This window comes from Entelurus aequoreus, linkage group LG01 (assembly GCF_033978785.1).
Source record: "Entelurus aequoreus isolate RoL-2023_Sb linkage group LG01, RoL_Eaeq_v1.1, whole genome shotgun sequence".
NCBI classification, from domain to species: Eukaryota; Metazoa; Chordata; class Actinopteri; order Syngnathiformes; family Syngnathidae; genus Entelurus; species Entelurus aequoreus.
In genome coordinates this window covers 65,999,116-66,022,974 of record NC_084731.1, presented here as the reverse complement: position 1 = coordinate 66,022,974, position 23,859 = coordinate 65,999,116, and the positions used below count along the sequence as shown (strand labels likewise).

Here is a 23,859-nt window from a genome sequence, read left to right as displayed (position 1 = left end):
AAAACCCCCAAAAAACTCTGCGTCCCAAGGACGCACAGACTTACGGAAATGCACGTCCTTTCTGATATAAATGCTTAAAGAGACACAAAAAGTGCGTTAACGCCAACACTGGTCCTAGAGGAGCTTTGACAGGCTGAAATCATGTGTATCCCAGCAACTGATCAATAAGATTACCTTGAGCAACAATAGTGTTGTCCTGATACCAATATTTTGGTACCGGCACCAAAATGGATTTTGGATACTTTTCGATACTTTTCTAAATCAATCAATCAATCAATCAATCAAAGTGTATTTATATAGCCCTTAATCACCAGTGTCTCAAAGGGCTGCACAAGCCACAACGACATCCTTGGCTCGGACCCCACATCAGGGCAAGAAAAAACTCAACCCAATGGGATACAATGAGAAAACCTTAAAATTAAATAAATAAAGGGGACCACAAAAATGTCATTATTGTCTTTATTTGAACAAAAAATCTTAGGGTACATGAAACATATTTTTATTATTGTAATTTAGTTCTTAAATAAAATAGTGAACATACTAGACAACTTGTCTTTTAGTAGTAAGTAAACAAACAAAGACTCCTAATTAGTCTGCTGACGTATGCAGTAACATATTGTGTCATTTATCTACCTATTATTTTGTCTACATTATGAGGGACAAACTGTAAAAATGGATTATTAATCTACTTGTTCATTTACTGTTAATATCGGCTTATTTTCTGTTTTAACATGTTCTATCTACACTTCAGTTAAAATGTAATAATCACTTATTCTTCTCTTCTTTGATACTTTACATTAGTTTTGGATGATACCACACATTTAGGTACCGATCCGATATCAAGTAGTTACAGGATCATACATTGGTCATATTCAAAATCCTCATGTGTCCAGGGACATATTTCCTGAGTTTATAAACATAATATAAAAAAAAATATATATATATATTTTGTGATGCTAAAAAATATTGCTGTAAACACACCGTTTAAGTGTCTTTCATGGAAACTGTGCATTATGGCCATCAGTGAAGAAAAATCCATAAATTAGCCACACCGTTTTATAAGACACAAAGCATAGGGAAAAAATAGCGGCTCTTAGTCCGGAATTCACTTATTGTATTTAACACGTGTCTATTTTTACACCCAAGTTGTCATCGCCAAGTGGGCCACTTTATGATCATGTCAGAAATAGAGAAAAGACAAAAGGAGTGTTTAGTCATCAGCTAGATTTATAACCTTGCTGCGTCCGTACAACAAAAGATGAGGAATACAGCCTCATAGAAAAATTAAATTTAAAACATTTGTGTGCACGTACAACACTTAAAACCTTTAGTATATGAGTATGTGGAATCAAATTATAGAATGGATTAAGTAAAGAAATCAAAACATTTACTTTAATGAGTCAATTTAAGAGGCTATTGAAGTGTTTACAAAGAAGAACCATAATTAACATCCTGAACTTATTGATAATATAATTCATCTCACTATATAAAAATAAAACTTACTTCACATGATTGTTATTATTTAAGGAGTATATTGTGAATACATTGAGAACAGGAAGTGAACAGTGTTAGCAATTGCTATGTAATGGATATAAGCTATGCTTCTTCCCACTCTTTTTCCAACATGTTGAAAAGACAAACTGGAAATTGTAATGTATCATATTGTAATGGTATGCATGTTGCAAATAAACTCCAACCATAACCGTAAGGCCTAAATGTCAACATATATTTTTTTGTTTATATCCCAACCATGACCACCCCCCCCCCGCCGATAAAAAACAAAACGAAAAACAGCAAAAAAAACAAAACAAAACAAACCAAAGTAATAATAATATTAACAAAAAAAATAAAAAAAAATAATACAAAATAAAATAATAAAAACAAATAGTAAGTAAATAAATAGCAAAAAACTATAGACCTATAGGGAGTAATCTTTTTTTAAACAGTACAATCGCTAATTCCATCCATCCATCCATCCATTTTCTTCCGCTTATCCGAGGTTGGGTCGCGGGGGCAGCAGCCTAAGCAGGGAAGCTCAGACTTCCCTCTCCCCAGCCACTTCGTCCAGCTCCTCCCGGGGGATCCCGAGGCGTTCCCAGCCCAGCCGGGAGACATAGTCTTCCCAACGTGTCCTGGCCTGGGTCTTCCCCTTGGCCTCCTGCCGGTCGGACGTGCCCCAAACACCTCCCTAGGGAGGTGTTCAAAGTTGGGCTCTCCTGTAATATCCCTTTCTTGTTAATGCTCTTTTTGCAAGCCACTAGTAGGATATTCATTAAGTGAACAGAGACGATCAACGCTAGGTGAAATCTCACTTGGGATCGAACCATAGAGACTGGGTATACGCGCCATTCTCCTCGGTACGCAGTGGTAGACCTAAACTGCAGCCGCGGAAGGGGAAGCCACAAAATGGATCTTTTACAACTGCCGTTGCCTCGTGTTGTTTATGGAGATGTGTGTGGTGGGCTTGGCACAGTCCATTAGGTATCCATACCGTGAGATGCCCTCCCTCTCCCCCCGTCCGTGATCTGGGTAATTGGTTTCTTCCTCTCACATAATGTATAGACAGAAGGAGGTGGTTGTACTTAGCCACTTGTATGTACACGCCACATAGGTTCAGTCAACTAATGAAATGTTAAGTTCACCCCTGATGCTTGATGGTCTTCTAGACTATATATGTTGTACATGGAGAGCAGCTCAAGCAGAAGTTCTACTTGGAAGGCAGCAACTTAACTGATTAGATATGCTTCGATAACTAATGCAATACAAAGCCGCCCCAAGTTAATCTTTCCACTGTGAGAATTGTATTGTTGGATCACATGCTGTTCCTTTTTTTAAATGATCTTTCGGAATTCCTTTGTTCCATAGATTGCAGTTATGCTGTATTTTCTTCAAATTTAATTCAACCACAATTTTTGGACAAATCTTTCGTCAACATTGGAGCATTTTTTGGACGGTTATATAACAACGGATGGCGCATGGGTACCCCCTCCCGTACCACACAAACACACACACACACACACACACACACACACACACACACACACACACACACACACACACACACACACACACACACACACACACACACACACACACACACACACACACACACACACACACATTATTGTATTTGTTACCTTCTTGAGACCTCCCAAAAATGCCTCCCTTTTTAGGACCACCCTTTCTAGATATATAAAGATGTGTATTTACAACATTAATAATACATACATACTATGCACATATAAAAAAGCCTGTTGTGAAAAATGAGTTGGAAAAAAGGTCACAATTTCACAGAAAAACTTAGAATTTTGGCAGTGTTATAATAAAAGTCGTCATTTTACTCAACGCAAGTCAAAATTTTACAAGAATATCTGAACATTTGTGCAATATGATGATAAAAGTCGCAATTTTACAAGAAAAGCTTAACATTTTGGCAATTTTATGAAAAGAGTTGTAATTTTATTCGACAAGTCACAATTTTATAAGAAAACTTTAAAATGTTGTCAATATTATGATAATCTAAATTTTACTTGGCAAAAATTATGACAGAGGTCATCATTTTACTGAAAATATTTAGCTATTTTACAAGAACAACAAAAAAGTTGGCAATAGTGTGATAAAAGTCAGAATTTCATGACAAATGTCGCCCTTTTGAGTTTAAAAAGTAATAATTTTACATAAAAAAGTAATAATTTTACGAGAAAATATCACAATATTACAGAAACAGAAAGAATATGAGAAATTGTTCCCTATTTTGTAAGAAAGAAGTCGACATATTGTGAGAAAAAGACTACTTTAAATAAAACATTTTTTTGTGTTTTTTTATTTGTTTTCAATCTTCATTGTTTGCTTCAAGTTATTTATCTGTTTTTGTCTCTATTTATATATTGCATTTTTTTAAAAATTCATTTTGGCCAAAGGGGGCGCATTTTAATTTCTTACACACACTTGTTATTTCATATGTTGACCAGAGGGGTATCACTTTTAAAAGCAACACACAGTCAATTTGAAAAATCCCTCCTTTTTGGGACCACCCTCATTTTGATAGATTTCACCACCAGGGGTGCAAATGAAACACTCTTTATTGGATGCAATGGTTTTCCATATTGGGACCATGATTTCGATCCAAACTTGTTCACATTTCCTCATATGGAAGGTACTTTTCCTTGTTGATGTCTCAAGAAGGGCAGAAATACAAGAACACACACACACACACACACACACACACACACACACACACACACACACACACACACACACACACACACACACACACACACACACACACACACACACACACACACACACACATGTCCGTTGCCTGTCCGGTTCTGTCCAGTTAGCTCTCCATGCATGACTGTGTGTGCTTGAGAATGTGCAATGGCTGTCAAATTGGGCAAAGACATAAACAGGACTCTTGGTGTGAGTGTTTGAGTGGGCTTCTCCCTGACTTTCCCCTCTCCAGAGTCCAGCGAGGGGCCCAGCCTAAGGGGGCAGGCTGCCTCTCTCTCCCCTTGCCGGCCAGCAGCGGGGGGCCGGGGCAGGGGAGCGAGTTGGACTCGGGACCCCTCCACCCCAGTGTGGGACACAGGTCATCTTGCTGCTGCTGGAACATGCTCCAAACAGCAGAAGCGAGGGACAGGACTAGACAAGCTTTTGTACTGCTGAGCAAACTCACTTTATCTTCTTTATTGTTGTCGTAGTTCACCTCTGTTCTAGTATTTATCGACCTCAACTTCCTACATTCCAAATATCATATTTTTGTTGCCCACGTCAAATCGTTCCTTCTTGTCCCCGGTGCTTTTTCAACATGTGACCAAAAAAGCGTTCTACTGTGGCCCACTTTTGTGCAGTCCGGGTCATTCCAGATCTGAATTGTTTTATGTGTCCTTTGGACTCGGAGTGACCCGCCCAAAGTATGCGCCAAAGCACATCAACTTAGGGTTTCCTCCCTTCTCTCTCCACAACTTCCTCCCCTCTTTCGATATGTCTTCCATTCTCCGCCTTTTTGGAGAAACCTCTGGCAGCACGTAACAATTTCAGGACCATTTGTGGGATCGTTCATGTGATGTCGACAGAGGATGCTCATTAGACTGTCAGAGAGGGCCTCTTTCCACAGCTTTATGTCCCACTTCCACTACCTTTCTTGGTCTGGACCAGATTCTGACTTTGACTCATAAGTGTTAGGATGTGGTTTAAAAAGTTAATTGCTGACATTCTTCTTTTTTTGTTTTCATTTCAACTTTACCGCAGTGATCTCTGTCTTTTCCCCATGTCTGCGCAGCGTTAAATCCATTTCTTCTTAGGACTTCGGTCCCGATCCTCCAAGTGTATTTATGCATTTATTTGACATGGACAGTACAATGAAACATTGCTACCCACAGGTAAGCCATGTCAAAGTACAGAAGACTTCTAGCCGTAAGCTAATTTGCAACCCTCGTCCCTGGTTAGGCTTTTAAAGAAAAGCTAAAAAAAAGTGTAAAACACTAGGGTGGCAAAGGGGTGGAAAGTTTCCGGTAAATTTCCGGAAATTTACCTGGGGAAGTTAAGCTCGGGAAGTTTGGAAATATTGACCATTTTTTGATTATTCAAAGTTGGACACTGTCCATGGGAATATATGGGAATTAATGGGGAATTATATCCATCCATCCATCCGTTTTCTACCGCTTGTCCCTTTTTTGGGGTCGTGAAGGGTGCTGGAGCTGAGGGCACTATTTTCAGACAGTTTGGCGTATTTATGTGAGGCAAAGGGTTCCAGCAGGTGTTCCCAGGGAATGTATTTTTTTTAAACGTTAGTCCACGAGTGGGCTCCAACTACCCGGTAACAAATGCTGGACTCCTCTGCCTCACACAAATACGTCAAACTGTCTGAAAATAGGGCCCCAAAAGGCCTCCTATTCCCTGGGAACACCTGCTGGAACCCTCTGCCTCACCTAAATACGCCAAACTGTCTGAAAATAGGGACCCAAAAAGCCTCCCATTCCCCGGGAACACCTGCTGGAACCCTCTGCCCCACCAAAATACGTCAAACTGTCTGAAAATAGGGCCCCAAAGGGCCTCCCATTCCCTGGGCACACCTGCTGGAACCCTCTGCCTCACCTAAATACGGCAAACTGTCTGAAAATAGGGACCCAAAAGGCCTCCCATTCCCTGGGAACACTAGCCGGAACCCTATGCCTCACCTAAATATGCCAAACTGTCTGAAAATAGGGCCCCAGAGGGCCTCCCATTCCCTGGGCACACCTGCTAGAACCCTCTGCCTCACACAAATACGGCAAACTGTCTGAAAATAGGGCCCCCGAAAGGCCTCCCATTCCCCGGGAACACCTGCTGGAACCCTCTGCCCCACCAAAATACGTCAAACTGTCTGAAAATAGGGCCCCAAAGGGCCTCCCATTCCCTGGGCACACCTGCTGGAACCCTCTGCCTCACCTAAATACGCCAAACTGTCTGAAAATAGGGACCCAAAAGGCCTCCCACTACCCGGGAACACCTACTCCGATTCCCCGGGAACACCTGCTGGACTCTTCGGCGTCACCAAAATACTCAAAACTGTCTGAAAATAGGAAATAATTATATTATTGGGCACTTGTCTATATGCTGCCACATCTTTGTGGCATTTTTGACGTAGCTCTTTGCACAGTATTTGCGAATGTACACAGCCTTTCCGCCTACATTGCTTGGGGTTAAATGTCTCCACACATCAGATGGTGTACGTGGCATTATTCTGTTTGTGTTTATTTATTTTTGTAAAACACAGATATACATAGTCAGCTAAACAATTGGAGTAGTCTTTAAAAATATTTTACCGATGCACAAATGAATAGAAATAGGCTAGATGAATAAGTGAACACTCAATCAGCATGCTAAATCAAACTATAACCTACATTCTTGTACGACAACAGAATGGCTAGCAGAACAGAAGGCAGAGGAAACTACACATTTTGATTTAGTATTTGCCAGTTGAAATTTACAGATCACAAAAAAGGTCAATTCAGATCGCTAATGTTGTTAGCATAAATTAATGTGATTTAACATTGAGAAAATTAGCATCATGGCTAACGGAAAAATATTTTTGTTTCATTATGAGACTGCGGTGGTACATAAACCTAGCTAGCTTGAGATATTGGCCCCAAAATCATTTAACAAGTATAGTAACAGCTAGATAGCTTGAGTGGAAGTCTGCTGGAGTAGTCTGCAGTCATACAGTAACAAGCAATTACACCTCTATTAAACTTAAATACCATAGAGCAAATATATTTACCCCGGTAATATCATCAACACTTACCTGACTGGATGAAGTCCTTGGGCTCAAATACTAGTGTGGCTTTAATAGCCCTGCTGTAGTGTGTAGCATGCTGGGAATTATCTGTGCATGTGATGGAAGAATGCACTGCACACGTGATGGAGGAATGCACAGTAGAGGGTTGAAATTTTACTGAATTTGCATTAAAACAGGTTTTTTTAGCTAATAATCATGCTGCAAGATCTAGCATGTTGCATTCAATGTTTCCATCCATCCATCCATCCATTTTTTACCGCTTGTCCCTTTTGGGGTCGCGGGGGAGTGTTTGAGCCTATCTCAGCTGCATTCGGGCGGAAGGCAGGGTACACACTGGTTAAGTCACCACCTCATCACAGGGCCAAGAGCATTCAATATTTATTCCCATTAATTCCCGTTAATTCCCATATATTCCCGTTAATTCTCATTGAAAGTTTCCAACTTTGAATATTCCCGGAATTTTGCAACCCACATACAAAAAGATTAAGACAAGTACAAAATACAAATACATAATAATTACAGAAAAGTTTAACTCTGACTTTAACTCCAGTGGCAAAGAGTTCCACAGATTTGAGGTCTTCACTGGAACGCAGACTGACCTACAGTGGTCCGCCACCTTTACACATCACATCAGGGGCTAATCCATTAAGACACTTAAAAAATAGCTTTTAAAAATTAGAGATTTCTAAAACTATCAAAACTCATCATGTTATATTTTTGGGTAATATGGCAGTGATGCTCCACTTTCCTAGAAACTCACTCAGACACGCTCTGTCTAAATGCTCTTTTTTCCCCCCAATATCTATTGGGTAGTGGTCCAAATCAAAGTCAACTTTAATAGAAGTTCATCTTAACTTCTGGGCGGTACTCCAAATCCTTCTTTTTTTGCAGCAGATGTCTCAATTTGTGCTTGTGACAAGGAAAGTGAGAAACCACGGGTGCTTGGTACTCACGCTCGCAAACAATGGTGCTTATGGAAATTGAATGCAATTAGAACTACTACAGGCTAAGTGGCGTCGGAGTCCTGCCACGATCCACCTCGGCGAGGACTATCTCACTGCAGAAAGACCCGATCAAATATGTCATTACATAATGCTCCTCGTTCAATAATAATACCATGAAGTGTTGCCTCATATTAGCATTTAAAACACATTAGGCCCTTTTCCACAAAAAGTTCAGGAACTTTTAAGTTCCTGGGAACTCTTGTTCCAGGAACTAAAGGTTCCTGTAGAACAGTGTTTTTCAACCTTTTTTCAGCCAAGGCACATTTTTTGTGTTGAAAAAATGCAGAGGCACACCACCAGCAGAAATCATTAAAAAACAAAAACCAGTTGACAGTAAAAAGTCGTCGTCGCAATTATTGGATATGAATTCAAAGCATAACCAAGCATGCATCACTATAGCTCTTGGCTCAAAGTAGATGTCACATCACACCCTGACTTATTTAGAGGTTTTTGCTGTTTTCCTGTGTGTAGTGTTTTAGTTCTTGTCTTGCGCTCCTATTTTGGTGGCTTTTTCTCTTTTTTTGGTATTTTCCTGTAGCAGTTTCACGTTTTCCTTTGAGCGATATTTCCCACATCTACTTTGTTTTAGCAATCAAGAATATTTCAGTTGTTTGTATCCGTCTTTGTGGGGACATTGTTGATTGTCATGTCATGTTCGGATGTACATTGTGGACACCGTCTTTGCTCCACAGTAAGTCTTTGCTGTCATCCAGCATTCTGTTTTTGTTTACTTTGTAGCCAGTTCAGTTTTAGTTTCGTTCTGCATAGCCTTTTCAATGCCTTTTCTTAGGGGCACTCACCTTTTGAGTGGGCATCCATAACACCTCAGCAATGCCACAGGCTGATTGCCTCCATGCCACGCCGCATTGATGCAGTAATCCGTGCAAAAGGATTCCCAACCAAGTACTGAGTGCATTAATTGACATTTTCAAATGTTTGATTTTGTTTTGCTGTTGTAAATCTTTTTTTTTTTCACTTGGTCTGAGGAAATATTCAAATTTTTTGAGATACGATTTTTGAGTTTTCTTAAGCTGTATGCCATAATCAGCAATATTAAAATAATAAAAGGCTTGCAATATTTCAGTTGATGTGTAATGAATCCAGAATGTATGACATTTTTGTTTTTTTAATTGCATTACAGAAAATAAAGAACTTTATCTCAATATTCTAATTTTCTGAGACAGTCCTGTATACAAGCCACGTACAGTTGACACTTTCATTGTTTTTTGTTTCTTATACATTTCCATGATCAGAAAATAGCAGATGGAAGAATAATATTCTTATATGTATCTGCCCCCTTTTTAACACAAATTATTTTGGATCAAATCAAATCAAATCAACTGTATTTATAAAGCACATTTAAAATTTACCACAGGGGTAGCCAAAGTGCTGTACAATGGGCAGGTTAAAAGATAATACGAGTACCGAGCAAACACAACACAACACAAACAGAACACGATAAAAAATAAATAAATGAAATAAAATAAATAAAACATAAAAACATAAAACAGGTTCACAGCAGGTGTATTATGGGACGCCATTGCAGGATGGATATCACTCAGTGTTAAAAGCCATGGAATAAAAGTATGTTTTTAAGAGATATTTAAAAACAGGAAGAGAGGAGGCTTGTCTAACACTCAGAGGTAGGTCGTTCCAGAGCTAGACTTTATAACTGTTCCCTCCACCAACACCCGAACTCTAACATACTTTTTAATTTTCGTTTAAGCATTTTCACAATGACACGTCCAATCAAAATCAAAAATCAGTTTGATATAATTCCAGTTGTCTCTTTTTGTAACTCTTTTTAAATTTCTAAAATATTCTTGCAACTTTGTAAGTCTTTCTTTAGAGAATTCCATGCTTTCACAGCAGCAACAGACAAGCACATTTCTTTCAAATTTGTTCGCACTCTTGGATGTTTAAAGTCATATGGCCTTCTGTGGTTCTCATCTTCAGACGTGAACACAAATAACTTTTGCAAGTCCTTCGGAATAACTTTATTTCTAGCTTTGAACATCACTAATAGAGTATGCAATTCTACAATGTCTTTTAGTTTTAGTAATCCTGCCCTAATGAAGAGTGCATTTGTGTGGTCTCTGTATTCTACTTTAAAAATAATACAAATTAATCTTTTCTGTGAAAGAAATAAAGGCATTATGTTGCTTTGATATGTATTTCCCCATATTTCTACACAATAATTGAAATAAGGTAGAATAATTGAGCGTTGAACGTTTGCGCACGTCTCTCGCCTCAGTGCCATCCCCTGCTGGCAACTCCTAACCACTTAAGACACCTCTGAAGGTCTCTTAAATATCGTGGAGAGTAGGAGTGATTCTTAGACTTAAGAACGTTGATAAACAGCTTTTATTCTTAAGTTTGAGAGTAGGACTAAATTTCGCAAATTTTCAGGACTTAAGTGTAAAATGGCACTCTAAGAAGCTTGATAAGTACGGCCCCAGTTCTTTGGGAAACCTTACCTGAATAATAGGATCTTTTACCTGTGTGACATTATCTCAGTATTGCACATTATTACTCCAAGCTGAACTCATGCAGCTATTTTATTTATTTATTTCAAGCGGAAGAAAAAGTAGTTTCCACTAACAACATATCATTTAGCCAAGATCTCAATAATTGTGTTCCTGTCATTCGTACACACTACCTCAAATGACTGAAGTATCACAATATCGATATTTTGGTTTGAGGGTTGATCCTACATCATAACAATCTGGTATCGGCGGTATCTATACTTCAGTATCGATCCGCACATTACGAAGCAGCATAGCTTGTAGGTTCAATGTACACAGTTGAATACTTTAGTTACTCAGACAGCAATATGTTTCTATACGTTTAAATTGGGGTATGTCGTTTCTTAATGGGGATAAATGTTAATGTCTCTTGTTTTCATGTTAGCATTTAAGCTAGCGCCAATCCGTCACACACACACATGTAATCGATATCAGCAGCATAAACCCTTGTTAAGTGTTCCTCCATTGCATAAGAGCAGGTGGGTAAGTAGGTAAGGTTAGTTTTGCTACAAAGTGAATTATGCGACTTAATTCATCACGTCCCCCATTTTTTGTCTCAAGTTCTCAGTGCCTCTAAAATGTGCATTCCACAGCTGTTAAGTTTGCTTGCAGGCACGCACGTTTTACAGTCAAATAGCCTTTCTAATAAAAAATGAATCACAACATTGGCAGTGTTGCCAACAGAGCTGCAGTCGATCAATGGTGCTGGGTGGAAGTTGACACCATCGTCTACTTTGCATAATTGGCCATGGGCGCATCATAATGAACTCAAAAAACTTAAGTTTGGTAAATGAAATACAAGATCTTCAGTGTTGGGTTGGTTACTGAAAACCAGTAACTAGTTACAGTTACTAGTTACTTTATTTAAAAAGTAACTCAGTTACTAACTCAGTTACTTACACCAAAAAGTAATGCGTTACTGTGAAAAGTAACTATTTAGTTACTTGTTTTTATTTGTTATTATTAATTTTTTTTTTGAAGGCTCCCATTAATACCCTTTTAGCCTTCATTTCAGTACTGCTATTGCACTGGGGAATAATACAATCTGTTGATCAACTTGACATGCATTTGCATCACTGAACTCTGCTAAGCAATGTGGTCTACATACAACACACAAAGACAAAGATATGTTACAAAGGGCCAATTTATTTCAGGCCAGAACCAATTGACAAAACTATTTTAACTAGCTGCAACATAACATACATAAGTAACAAACCGCATAATAACAACATAGCTGTAAAGCTGGCTTCACCCAAGGAAGGCACACATGACATACACAAAGCCTAACCAGGCATTTTTTTCTCTCAAGGAATTGTGAAATAAAATCATGTCTTCAGGAGATCAACACTGTACAGAAGCCCAGAACACTCTCATTTCCCCAGTTTTAGTTTAGAGATAAGGAAAGATTGGCCTGGCCCACAAGGATCCCTCTTTTTGTTTGTGAACTTTATAGTCTATACATTTAGAGTGATGTGATAATCAAACACTCTAGAAGTCTAGAATGAAAGAGAAACAATATATAAGAGAATTGACAGAGTGTGTGTACCTTCTGTGCTGAATGATGAGCAGAGGCAGAGTTTGGAGTGTTTTAGGGCTTGGTTGGTAGAGCGGACGTGCCAGCAACTTGAGGGTTCCAGGTTCGATCCCCGCTTCCGCCATCCTAGTCACTGCCGTTGTGTCCTTGGGCAAGACACTTTACCCACCTGCTCCCAGTGCCACTCACACTGGTTTAAATGTAACTTAGATATTGGGTTTCACTATGTAAAGCGCTTTGAGTCACTAAAGAAAAGTACTGTATAAATATAATTCACTAATTCACTTCACTTCTTTAGCTCGCTTTCCATTTTTATGTACTCACTGTCCAGGTGCCATATATGTATATATATATATATGTGTATAATATTTATACAGGTGCCATATATATATATATATATATATATATATATATATATATATATATATATATATATATATATATATATATATATATATATGTATGTTAAGTTAAAGTGCCAATGATTGTCACACACACACTAGGTGTGGCGAAATTATTCTCTGCATTTGACCCATCACCCTTGATATGTATATTATTTATATATATATATATATATATAAATGTATGTATATACAGTATATATATATATATATACTGTATATGTACAAACCCCGTTTCCATATGAGTTGATCAATTGTGTTAGATGTAAATATAAACGGAATACAGTGATTTGCAAATCCTTTTCGACCCATATTCAATTGAATGCACTACAAAGACAAGATATTTGATGTTCAAACTCATAAACTTTATTTTTTTTTTGCAAATAATAATTAACTTAGAATTTCATGGCTGCAACACGTGCCAAAGTAGATGGGAAAGGGCATGTTCACCACTGTGTTACATGGCCTTTCCTTTTAACAACACTCAGTAAATGTTTGGGAACTGAGGAGACACATTTTTTAAGCTTCTCAGGTGCAATTCTTTCCCATTCTTACTTGATGTACAGTTTAAGTTGTTCAACAGTCCGGGGGTCTCCGTTGTGGTATTTTAGGCTTCATAATGCGCCACACATTTTCAATGGGAGACAGGTCTGGACTACAGGCAGGCCAGTCTAGTACCCGCAATCTTTTACTATGAAGCCACGTTGATGTAACACATGGCTTGGCATTGTCTTGCTGAAATAAGCAGGGGCGTCCATGGTAACGTTGCTTGGATGGCAACATACAGTGCCCTCCAAAAGTATTGGAACAGAGAGGCCAGTTCCTTTATTTTTGTTGTAGACTAAAAACATTTGGGTTTAACATCAAAAGGTGAATATGAGACAAGAGATCAACATTTCAGCTTTTATTTCCAGGTATTTACATCTGGATCTGATACACAACTTAGAAGATAGCATTAATTGTAATGGAACACAACATTTTTAGGTGAGCAAAAGTATTGGAACATACAAACTTAAAATAGATTAAAGTGAATAAGACTTAATATTTAGTTGCAAATCCTCTGCTTTCAATAACTGCATCGAGTCTGTGAGCCATTGACATCACCAAACTGTTGCATTCTTCTTTTGTGATGCTTTTCCAGGCTTTCACCGCAGCCTCTTTCAGTTGTTGTTTGTTTTGGGGGGTTACTCCCTTCAGTCTCCTCTTCAGCAGGTAAAATGCATGCTCTATTGGGTTTAAGTCTGGAGACTGACTTGGCCAGTCTAAAACCTTCCACTTCTTGCCCCTGATAAACTCCTTTGTTGTTTTGGCAGTGTGTTTTGGGTCATTATCTTGCTGCATGACAAAGGATCTCCCAATCAGTTTGGTTGCATCTTTCTTTAAATTAGCAGACAAAATGTTTTTGTAGACTTCTGAGTTCATTTTGCTGCTGCCATCATGTGTCACATCATCAATGAAGATGAAAGAGCCCGTCCCAGAAGAAGCCATGCAAGCCCAAGCCATGACATTACCTCCGCCGTGTTTCACAGATGAGCTTGTATGTTTGGGATCATGAGCAGATCCTTTCTTTCTCCAAACTTTCGCCTTTCCATCACTTTGGAAGAAGTTAATCTTTGTCTCATCAGTCCATAAAACTTTTTCCCAGAATTTTTGAGGCTCATCTCTGTACCTTTTGGCAAATTCCAGCCTGGCCTTCCTATTCTTCTTGCTAATGAGTGGTTTGCATCTTCTGGTGTAGCCTCTGTACTTCTGTTCATGAAGTCTTCTGCGAACAGTAGATTGAGATACCTTCACTCCTGCCCTCCGGAGGTTGTTGTTGATGTCACTAACGGTTGTTTTAGGGTCTTTCTTTATAGCTCTCACAATGTTTCTGTCATCAACTCCTGATGTTTTCCTTGGTCTACCTGTTCGACGTTTGTTGCTTAGTACACCAGTGGTTTCTTTCTTCTTCAAGACATTCCAAATGGTTGTACTGGCTATGGCCAATGTTTGTGCAATGGCTCTGATTGATTGTCCATCTTCTCTCAGATTCACAATTGCTTCTTTTTCACCCATAGACAGCTCTCTGGTTTTCATGTTGGTTCTACCTCTAAATGCAGTCTGCACAGGCAAAACCTATCCTACCCAATGTGAAACTGAGCTCAGACATTCAGTGCTATTTATTGTTTGAATAATCAATGTAATTGGGAGACACCTGGGCAACAAAACACACCTGTCAGTCACATGTTCCAATACTTTTGCTCTGATGAAAAATGGGTAGTTTCAAACAAAAAGTGCTATCTTCTAGGTTGTGTATCAGATCCAGATGTAAATACCTGGAAATAAAAGCTGAAATGTTGATCTCTTGTCCCATATTCATCTTTTGATGTCAAACCCAAATGTTTTCAGTCTACAACAAAAATAAACAAATTGGACTCACTGTTCCAATACTTTTGGAGGGCACTGTATGTTGCTCCAAAAGCTGTATGTACCTTTCAGCATTAATGGCGCCTTCACAGATGTGTAAGTTACCCATGTCTTGGGCACTAATACACCCCCATACCATCACAGATGCTGGCTTTTCAACTTTGCGCCTATAACAATCCGGATGGTTCTTTTCTTCTTTGGTCCGGAGGACACGACGTCCACAGTTAAAAAAAACAATTTGAAATGTGGACTTGTCAGACCACAGAACACTTTTCCACTTTGTATCAGTCCATCTTAGATGAGCTCAGGCCCAGCGAAGCCCACAGCGTTTCTGGGTGTTGTTGATAAACGGTTTTCGCCTTGCATAGGAGAGTTTTAACTTGCAGATATAGCGACCAATTGTAGTTACTGACAGTGGGTTTCTGAAGTGTTTCTGAGCACATGTGGTGATATCCTTTACACACTGATGTCGCTTGTTGATGCAGTACAGCCTGAGGGATCGAAGGTCACGGGCTTAGCTGCTTACGTGCAGTGATTTCTTCAGATTCTCTGAACCCTTTGATGATATTACGGACCGTAGATGGTGAAATCCCTAAATTCCTTGCAATAGCTGGTTGAGAAAGTTTTTTTCTTAAACTGTTCAACAATTTGCTCACGCATTTGTTGACAAAGTGGTGACCCTCGCCCCATCCTTGTTTGTGAATGACTGAGCATTTCATGGAATCTACTTTTATACCCAATCATGGCACCCACCTGTTCCCAATTTGCCTGTTCACCTGTGGGATGTTCCATATAAGTGTTTGATGAGCATTCCTCAACTTTATCAGTATTTATTGCCACCTTTCCCAACTTCTTTGTCACGTGTTGCTGGCATCAAATTCTAAGGTTAATGATTATTTGCAAAAAAAAAAAATGTTTATCAGTTTGAACATCAAATATGTTGTCTTTGTAGCATATTCAACAGAATATGGGTTGAAAATGATTTGCAAATCATTGTATTCCGTTTATATTTACATTTAACATAATTTCCCAACTCATATGGAAACAGGGTTTGTAAATATATTAGAGGTATGTTGCTTTTAAAGGTATACTATCACATGACACAATCAGTTGCTCTTAGCGCTGTCGACATGCACCATTTATCCTAAGAATTTATCACCTGTCTACAAGCTTTAGTGCTCCACGCATGGTTGCTTTATCACACCTTTAAATCCAGCGGGAGACCCATTTTCAATCCCTTTCTCCAGTTTGAGACACACGTGTCATTTTAGCTACAAATCATCGTCCCACCTTAAGTAGCACTTGTACGAGCTCAGCCAATTTGCTGGTCTAAAGACAGTAGAAAATTCATGTAGCAAAGACTGTCTTTTATTTTTTTGAAGCATTCTCTAAAGAGCTTGGAATCTATTTTTATCCACGTGCAAAAAAAACCCAGATAACTAATTTGGGCATGTTCATTTATTGGAGTGGAGGACATAAGTTAAGCTCCCATATAATGCTCAGGATTTGACTTGTGTTTTTCACGTATAGCAGGGCTTCCGCGGGTCAGTAAAAAGCATCAAAAGTAATTAAAGTCAATGGATTTTGCAAATATTTAGGCCTTAAAGGGGAACTGCATATCGTTCACAATCGATAAGAAAGACATAACGAAGGATGTCTTTTTTTAAATGCATTTTAACTTGTAAATAAATGCGATCAAAAGTCTGCTTACAATGGAGTCTATGGGGGTCACTCTATTCTGCCTATAAAGCCCTTAAAAACATCCAAACACCTCCATTAGGGTTTTATATACATGATGTAAATATATACATATATATATATATATATATATATATATTAGGGGTGTGGGAAAAAATCGATTCGAATTCGAATCGCGATTGTCACGTTGTGCGATTCAGAATCAATTCTCATTTTTTAAAAATCGATTTTTATTTATTTATTATTATTTTTATTTAACTATTTATTTATTTATTTTTTTAAATTGTATTTTATTTTTTTAATTAATCAATCCAACAAAACAATACACAGCAATACCATAACAATGCAATCCAATTCTAAAACCAAACCCGACCCAGCAACATTCAGAACTGCAATAAACAGAGCAATTGAGAGGAGACACAAACACGACACAGAACAAACCAAAAGTAGTGAAACAAAAATGAATATTATCAACAACAGTATCAATATTAGTTATAATTTCAACATAGCAGTGATTAAAAATCCCTCATTGACATTATCATTAGACATTTATAAAAATAAAAATAAATGAACAATAGTGTCACAGTGGCTTACACTTGCATCACATCTCATAAGCTTGACAACACACTGTGTCCAATATTTTCACAAATATAAAAGAAGTCATATTTTTGGTTCATTTAATAGTTAAAACAAATTTACATTATTGCAATCAGTTGATAAAACATTGTCCTTTACAATTATAAAAGCTGTTTACAAAAATCTACTACTCTGCTTGCATGTCAGCAGACTGGGGTAGATCCTGCTGAAATCCAATGTATTGAATGAATAGAGAATTGTTTTGAATCGGGAACATATCGTTTTTGAATCGAGAATTGCGTTGAATCGGAAAAAAAAAAGATTTTGAATCTAATCGTGACCCCAAGAATCAATATTGAATCGAATCGTGGGACACCCAAAGATTTGCAGCCCTTATATATATATATATACATATATATATATATATATATATATACTATAGTAACATTTATAATAACATTTAATACTGACTTATTGTGATCATTTTAAGCATACGCAGTGCTCTTTTTTTTAAACATCACTGATTATTACTCACTGCAGACTTTATGAGAGCCAACAAACATAAAACATCACTTACTGTACAATGTCTGCTGTCATTAGGATGCCGACTGCTAAGATGTTCATATTCTCCCATTTAAATGAAGAATGACTCATAATCCTCGTGAATAAAAGGGGGTCCTTTCCTGTCGTTTCCGAGTTTAAATTGACTGTCAAAGTGTACATATTCATCCTTCTACTATCCAGGTGAGAGGCATGATTTATGATCTAGAATAAAGTTTGACGAGCAAGGAAGCGAGGAAGCAGCTGATTATGTCAACATTGGCACGCAAGCTTGTGATGACGCTATAAATAGTTTGTCTGCGTTAGCGCTTGTAATAACAATATCACTAATACTTGGTTAATATTGAAGTCACCAAATGTAAATGGATTATTGTTGGCGCTTTTTGGATGTTTTTTGGGGGGGTGGGGTTCATGGGCGGAATAAAGGACCTCCTATTGGTTCCGCTGTAAGCGGACTTTTATTAACGTTTATTTATGTGTTGGAACCCATAAAAAAATACATCTGTCATGTTTTTCATAATGATTGTGAACGATATGCAAAAAATTCTCCCCCAAAAAGTGCAGTTCCTCTTTAAATGCCATTCAAAAGCATTTAATACAATGTCTAGGGGCATTAAAAATGTTTATACAATTGCAAATGGCAACAGAAAAGACAACAAAACAAACCAACCATGCAGTTTTTCCAATAGGGCAAAACTTAACCTCAAGATGTTCAATATTTATTGAAGTGTCTTTTTTGCTAACAGAGTTAGAGAGTCTGTTTTATTTTTGTGTGTTTACCTATTTAGCATAAGAAAGTTCCATTACAATGGTAAAAAATACTACAGTAACCAAAAATGTTTATTGAGTTTTAGAGGGTTTGTATTTCCATTATTATTATTAATTTGACCACAGTTCATGTAAACTTTTCAACTATTTATCATTACCAATGCTTACAATTTTGTCATTTTGTCTTTACAGACAATTGTATGCCTTTGACTATATATATATATATATATATATATATATATATATATATATATATATATATATATATATATATATATATATATATATATATATATATATATATATATATATAAAACATTTCATGTTCACACTGAGAAACTTGGCAAATAATCATGAACTTAGAATTTAATGGCAGCAACACATTGCAAAAAAGTTGTCAGAGGGGCATTTTTACCACTGTGTTACATGGCCTTTCCTTTTAACAACACTCAGTAAAGGTTTGGGAACTGAAGACACACATTTTTGAAGTGGATTTCTTTCCCATTCTTGCTTGATGTACAGCTTAAAGGCCTACTGAAACCCACTACTACCGACCACGTAGTCTGATAGTTTATATATCAATGATGAAATCTTAACATTGCAACACATGCCAATACGGCCGGGTTAACTTATAAAGTGCAATTTTAAATTTCCCGGGAAACTTCCGGTTGAAAACGTCTAGGTATGATGACGTTTGCGCGTGACGTCAATGGTTGAAGCGGAAGTATTGGTACAGCATTGTATCCCAATACAAACAGCTCTGTTTTCATCGCAAAATTCCACAGTATTCTGGACATATGTGTTGGTGAATCTTTTGCAATTTGTTTAATGAACAATGGAGACTGCAAAGAAGAAAGCTCTAGGTGGGATCGGTGTATTAGCGGCTAACTGCAGCAACACAACCAGGAGGACTTTGAGTTGGATAGCAGGCGCGCTATCCGACGCTAACCGCCGACCGCATCGATGATCGGGTGAAGTCCTTTGTCGCGCCGTCGATCGCTGGAACGCAGGTGAGCACGGGTGTTGATGAGCAGATGAGAGCTGGCGTAGATGGAGAGCTAATGTTTTTAGCATAGCTCTGTCGAGGTCCCGTAGCTAAGTTAGCTTCAATGGCGTCGTTAGCAACAGCATTGCTTGGCTTCGCCTGGCGGTACAGCATTAACCGTGTGGTTACAGGTCCAGAGTTTGGTAGGATTGTTGATCTTCTGTCTATCCTTCCAGTCAGGGGCTTATTTCGTCTGTTTCTATATGCAGTTAAGCACGATGCTATCTCGTTAGCTCCGTAGCTAAAGTGCTTCGCCGATGTATTGTCGTGGAGATAAAAGTCACTGTGAATGTCCATTTCGCGTTCTCGACTCTCATTTTCAAGAGGATATAGTATCCGATGTGGTTTAAAATACAAATCCGTGATCAACAATAGAAAAAGGAGAAGGTGTGGAATCCAATGAGCCCTTGTACATAAGTTACAGTCAGAGCGAAAAAAGATATGTCCTGCACTGCACTGTAATCCTTCACTCTCACGTTCCTCATCCACAAATCTTTCATCCTCGCTCAAATTAATGGGGTAATCGTCTCTTTGTCGGTCCGAATCGCTCTCGCTGCTGGTGTTAACAATGGGCCCTTCAACCTGCGACGTCACGCTACTTCCGGTACAGGCAAGGCTTTTTTTATCAGCGACCAAAAGTTGCAAACTTTATCGTCGATGTTCTCTACTAAATCCTTTCAGCAAAAATATGGCAATATCGCGAAATGATCAAGTATGAGACACAGAATGGATCTGCTATCCCCGTTTAAATAAGAAAATGTCATTTCAGTAGGCTTTTAAGTTGTTCAACAGTCTCCCTTCTGCTATTTTAGCCTTCATATTGCACCACACATTTTCAATGGGAGACAGGTCTGGACTACAGGCAGGCCAGTCTAGTACCCGCACTCTTTTACTATGAAGCCACGCTATTGTAACACGTGGCTTGGCATTGTCTTGCTGAAATAAGCGTCCATGATAACGTTGCTTGGATGGCAACATATTTTGCTACACAACCTGTATGGACGGCGTGGCGAAGTTGGTAGAGTGGCTGTGCCAGCAATCGGAGTGTTGCTGGTTACTGGGGTTCAATTCCCACCTTCTACCTTCCTAGTCACGTCCGTTGTGTCCTTGGGCAAGACACTTCACCCTTTGCCTCTGATGGCTGCTGGTTAGCGCCTTGCATGGCAGCTCCCTCCATCAGTGTGTGAATGTGTGTGTGAATGGGTAAATGTGGAAATACTGTCAAAGCGCTTTGAGTACCTTGAAGGTAGAAAAGCGCTATACAAGTATAACCCATTTTTCATTTATTTACTTTTCAGCATTAATGGTGCCTTCACAGATGTGTAAGTTACCCATGCCTTGGGCACTAATACACCCCCATACCATCACAGATGCTGGCTTTTACACAAAGCACCGAAAACAGTATGGATGGTTCTTTTCCTCTTTGTTACGGAGAACATGACGTCCACAGTTTCCAAAAACAATTTGAAATGTGGACTTGTCAGACTACAGAACACTTTTCCTCTTTGCATCAGTCCATCTTAGATGAGCTCGGGCCCAGCGAAGCGTTTCTGGGTGTTGTTGATAAATGGCTTTGGCTTTGCATAGTAGAGTTTTGACTTGCACTTACAGATGTAGCGACCAACTGCAGTTACTGACAGTGGTATTCTGAAGTGTTCCTGAGCCCATGTGGTGATATCCTTTACACAGTGATGTCGCTTTGTTTATGCAGTACCGCCTGAGAGATCGAAGGTGACGGCCTTGCCGCTTACGTGCAGTGATTCCTCCAGATTCTCTGAAACTTTTGGTGATATTACGGAGTGTAGATGGTGAAATTTCTAAATTCCTTGCATTAGCTGGTTGAGAAATGTTGTTCTTAAACAATTTGCTGAGGCATTTGTTGACAAAGTGGTGACCCCCGCCCCGTCCTTGTTTGTGAATGACAGAGAATTTCATGGAAGCTGCTTTTATACCCAATCATGGCACCCACCTGTTCCCAATTAGCCTGGTCACCTGTGGGATGTTCCAAATAAGTCTTTGATGAGTATTCCTCAACTTTCTCAGTCTTTTTTCTCACTTGTGCCAGCTTTTTTGAAATATGTTGCAGTTACTAAATTGCAAATGAGCTAATATTTGCAAAAAATAATAACAAAGTTTTCCAGTTCCAACGTTAAATACCTTGTCTTTGCAGTCTTTTCAATTGAATATAAGTTCAAAAGGATTTGCAAATCATTGTATTCTCTTTTTATTTACCATTTACACAACGTGACAACTTCACTGCTTTTGGCTTTTGTATAATAATGATCTGCAGGACATTGTTGATAACTGATAACCTTGTATAGCTTCCAGCTCAAATCTGCACACGGTATTTTACATTTAGACATGGTTTCTGTGCTACATGTAAAACCGAAGTCTGCTCTTTAATTTTCGCAACCGATTTAGAAAAAGTGGCATAAAAAGGTCGACTCCACCAAGAAAAGTGAATCACTTTTCTCCTTGACGCTTTGAGCCGTCAGGGATGAGACACGTTTATATTTAACCTGCAATTCAAGTGTTCTATTAATGTGTATATTTAGCCAGCTTCTAAACAGACCTGCTTTGTTTGTGTTGCCCATGGCTCTGTGCCAGCATCTCATGTTAGCCCCGCCCATTCTAGGGTACACTTGGGCTACGTGACCCAGAAAGTCACAAAGAGGTCATCCCTCCCCTGGTGGTGGCATCTATGCATACTTTCCTTGCTTCTCTTCTAGAGCCTGCTTGCCTCGTAAATCCCTCTCTCCTTCCCCGCACCCGACTGCAGGAAACGGCCATTCAGCGAGTCGCAGACGAGAAGACCGAGGTGCACGATTGCAACATGGGTCGTTAAAACCATGCAAGGTTGTCCATAGCAACGCGGCGTGACGACCATCCAGAGGGAAAGTGAGCTCAAGTGCTAAGCGGCCGCAAAATATTTGTCATTTCACGTGAACCCTCAGCACAACTGCACATGTTTGTGTGTAGTGGGTCACATGATGGTGACGCTAAGACATCCATGTTGCACTATGACCAGGGTTTTGGAAAGTGGCACATTTTAGTCAACAGAGTCAAGAGTATTTGACATAAACCAATGTGGTCGTCATAAATGTTGAGCTGGTCAAAGCTACCTCAATGAGTCACGTGGCTCCCTCCCTGCTTCATAAAGCTATGTTTTATTACTGTATGTTATCTACAAAATACATAACATGTCAAAAACAGCTAGTCATAGCAACATTTCAAGTTGAAGTTTCAAGTTTATTCACAATACCATATTACGATTACAACAGTAGTGAATATCCATTTAAGGATGGTGGTAAGTGAAAGGGTCCCTCAGATAAGCTAGAAGCTTTTGTCAGGGGGTCCAGAGGTCAGTATATGCATGGAATGCTGAGACATGGTGGCAAGCACAAAAACACGATATGACAAACACTAAATAGGAGCACAAAAGCAAGCATACACATACAGTCGTGGTCAAAAGTTTACATACACTTACTTGTGAAGGACATAATGTCATGGCTGTCTTGAGTTTCCAATAATTTCTACAACTCTTATTTTTTTGATAGAGTGATTGGAGCACATACTTGTTGGTCACACAAAACATTCATGAAGTTTGGTTCTTTTATTAATTTATTTTGGGTCTACTGAAAATGTGAGCAAATCTGCTGGGTCAAAAGTATACATACAGCAATGTTAACATTTGCTTACATGTCCCTTGGCCAAACAGCTAAATTTGTGTTTCATCTGACATCACATGGACAAAGATAAGCCCTTCTGGAGTAAACTTCTGTGGTCAGATGAAACAAAAATTTAGCTATTTGGCCACAATACCTAGCAATATGTTTGGAGGAGAAAAGGTGAGGCCTTTAATCCCAGAAACACCATCCCTACCGTCAAGCATGGTGGTGGTAGTATTATGCTCTGGGCCTGTTTTGCTGACAATGGAACTGGTGCTTTAAATGGGACAATGAAAAAGGAGGATTACCTCCAATTTCTTCAGGACAACCTAAGACCATCAGCCTGGAGGTTGGGTCTTGGGCGCAGTTGGGTGTTCCAACAGGACAATGA

The 23,859-nt window shown here is 38.8% G+C and overlaps 1 protein-coding gene across 3 annotated transcripts in view; it reads left to right on the top strand.

The window, feature by feature from the left end:
• LOC133655885 (vitamin D3 receptor B) overlaps positions 1 to 23,859 on the top strand; it is a 115,807-nt gene that overhangs the window by 5,055 nt on the left and 86,893 nt on the right. The window contains exon 1 of one of the 3 annotated variants that reach the window (XM_062056489.1): positions 22,501 to 22,698. The exons of the other annotated variants lie outside the window; for them this stretch is intronic. Within the exon in view, the coding sequence (XP_061912473.1) occupies position 22,698 (1 nt within the window). The 5' untranslated portion in view covers positions 22,501 to 22,697. Of the gene's footprint in view, positions 1 to 22,500; positions 22,699 to 23,859 lie in introns of those variants that run through there. 3 annotated transcript variants of the gene reach the window in all.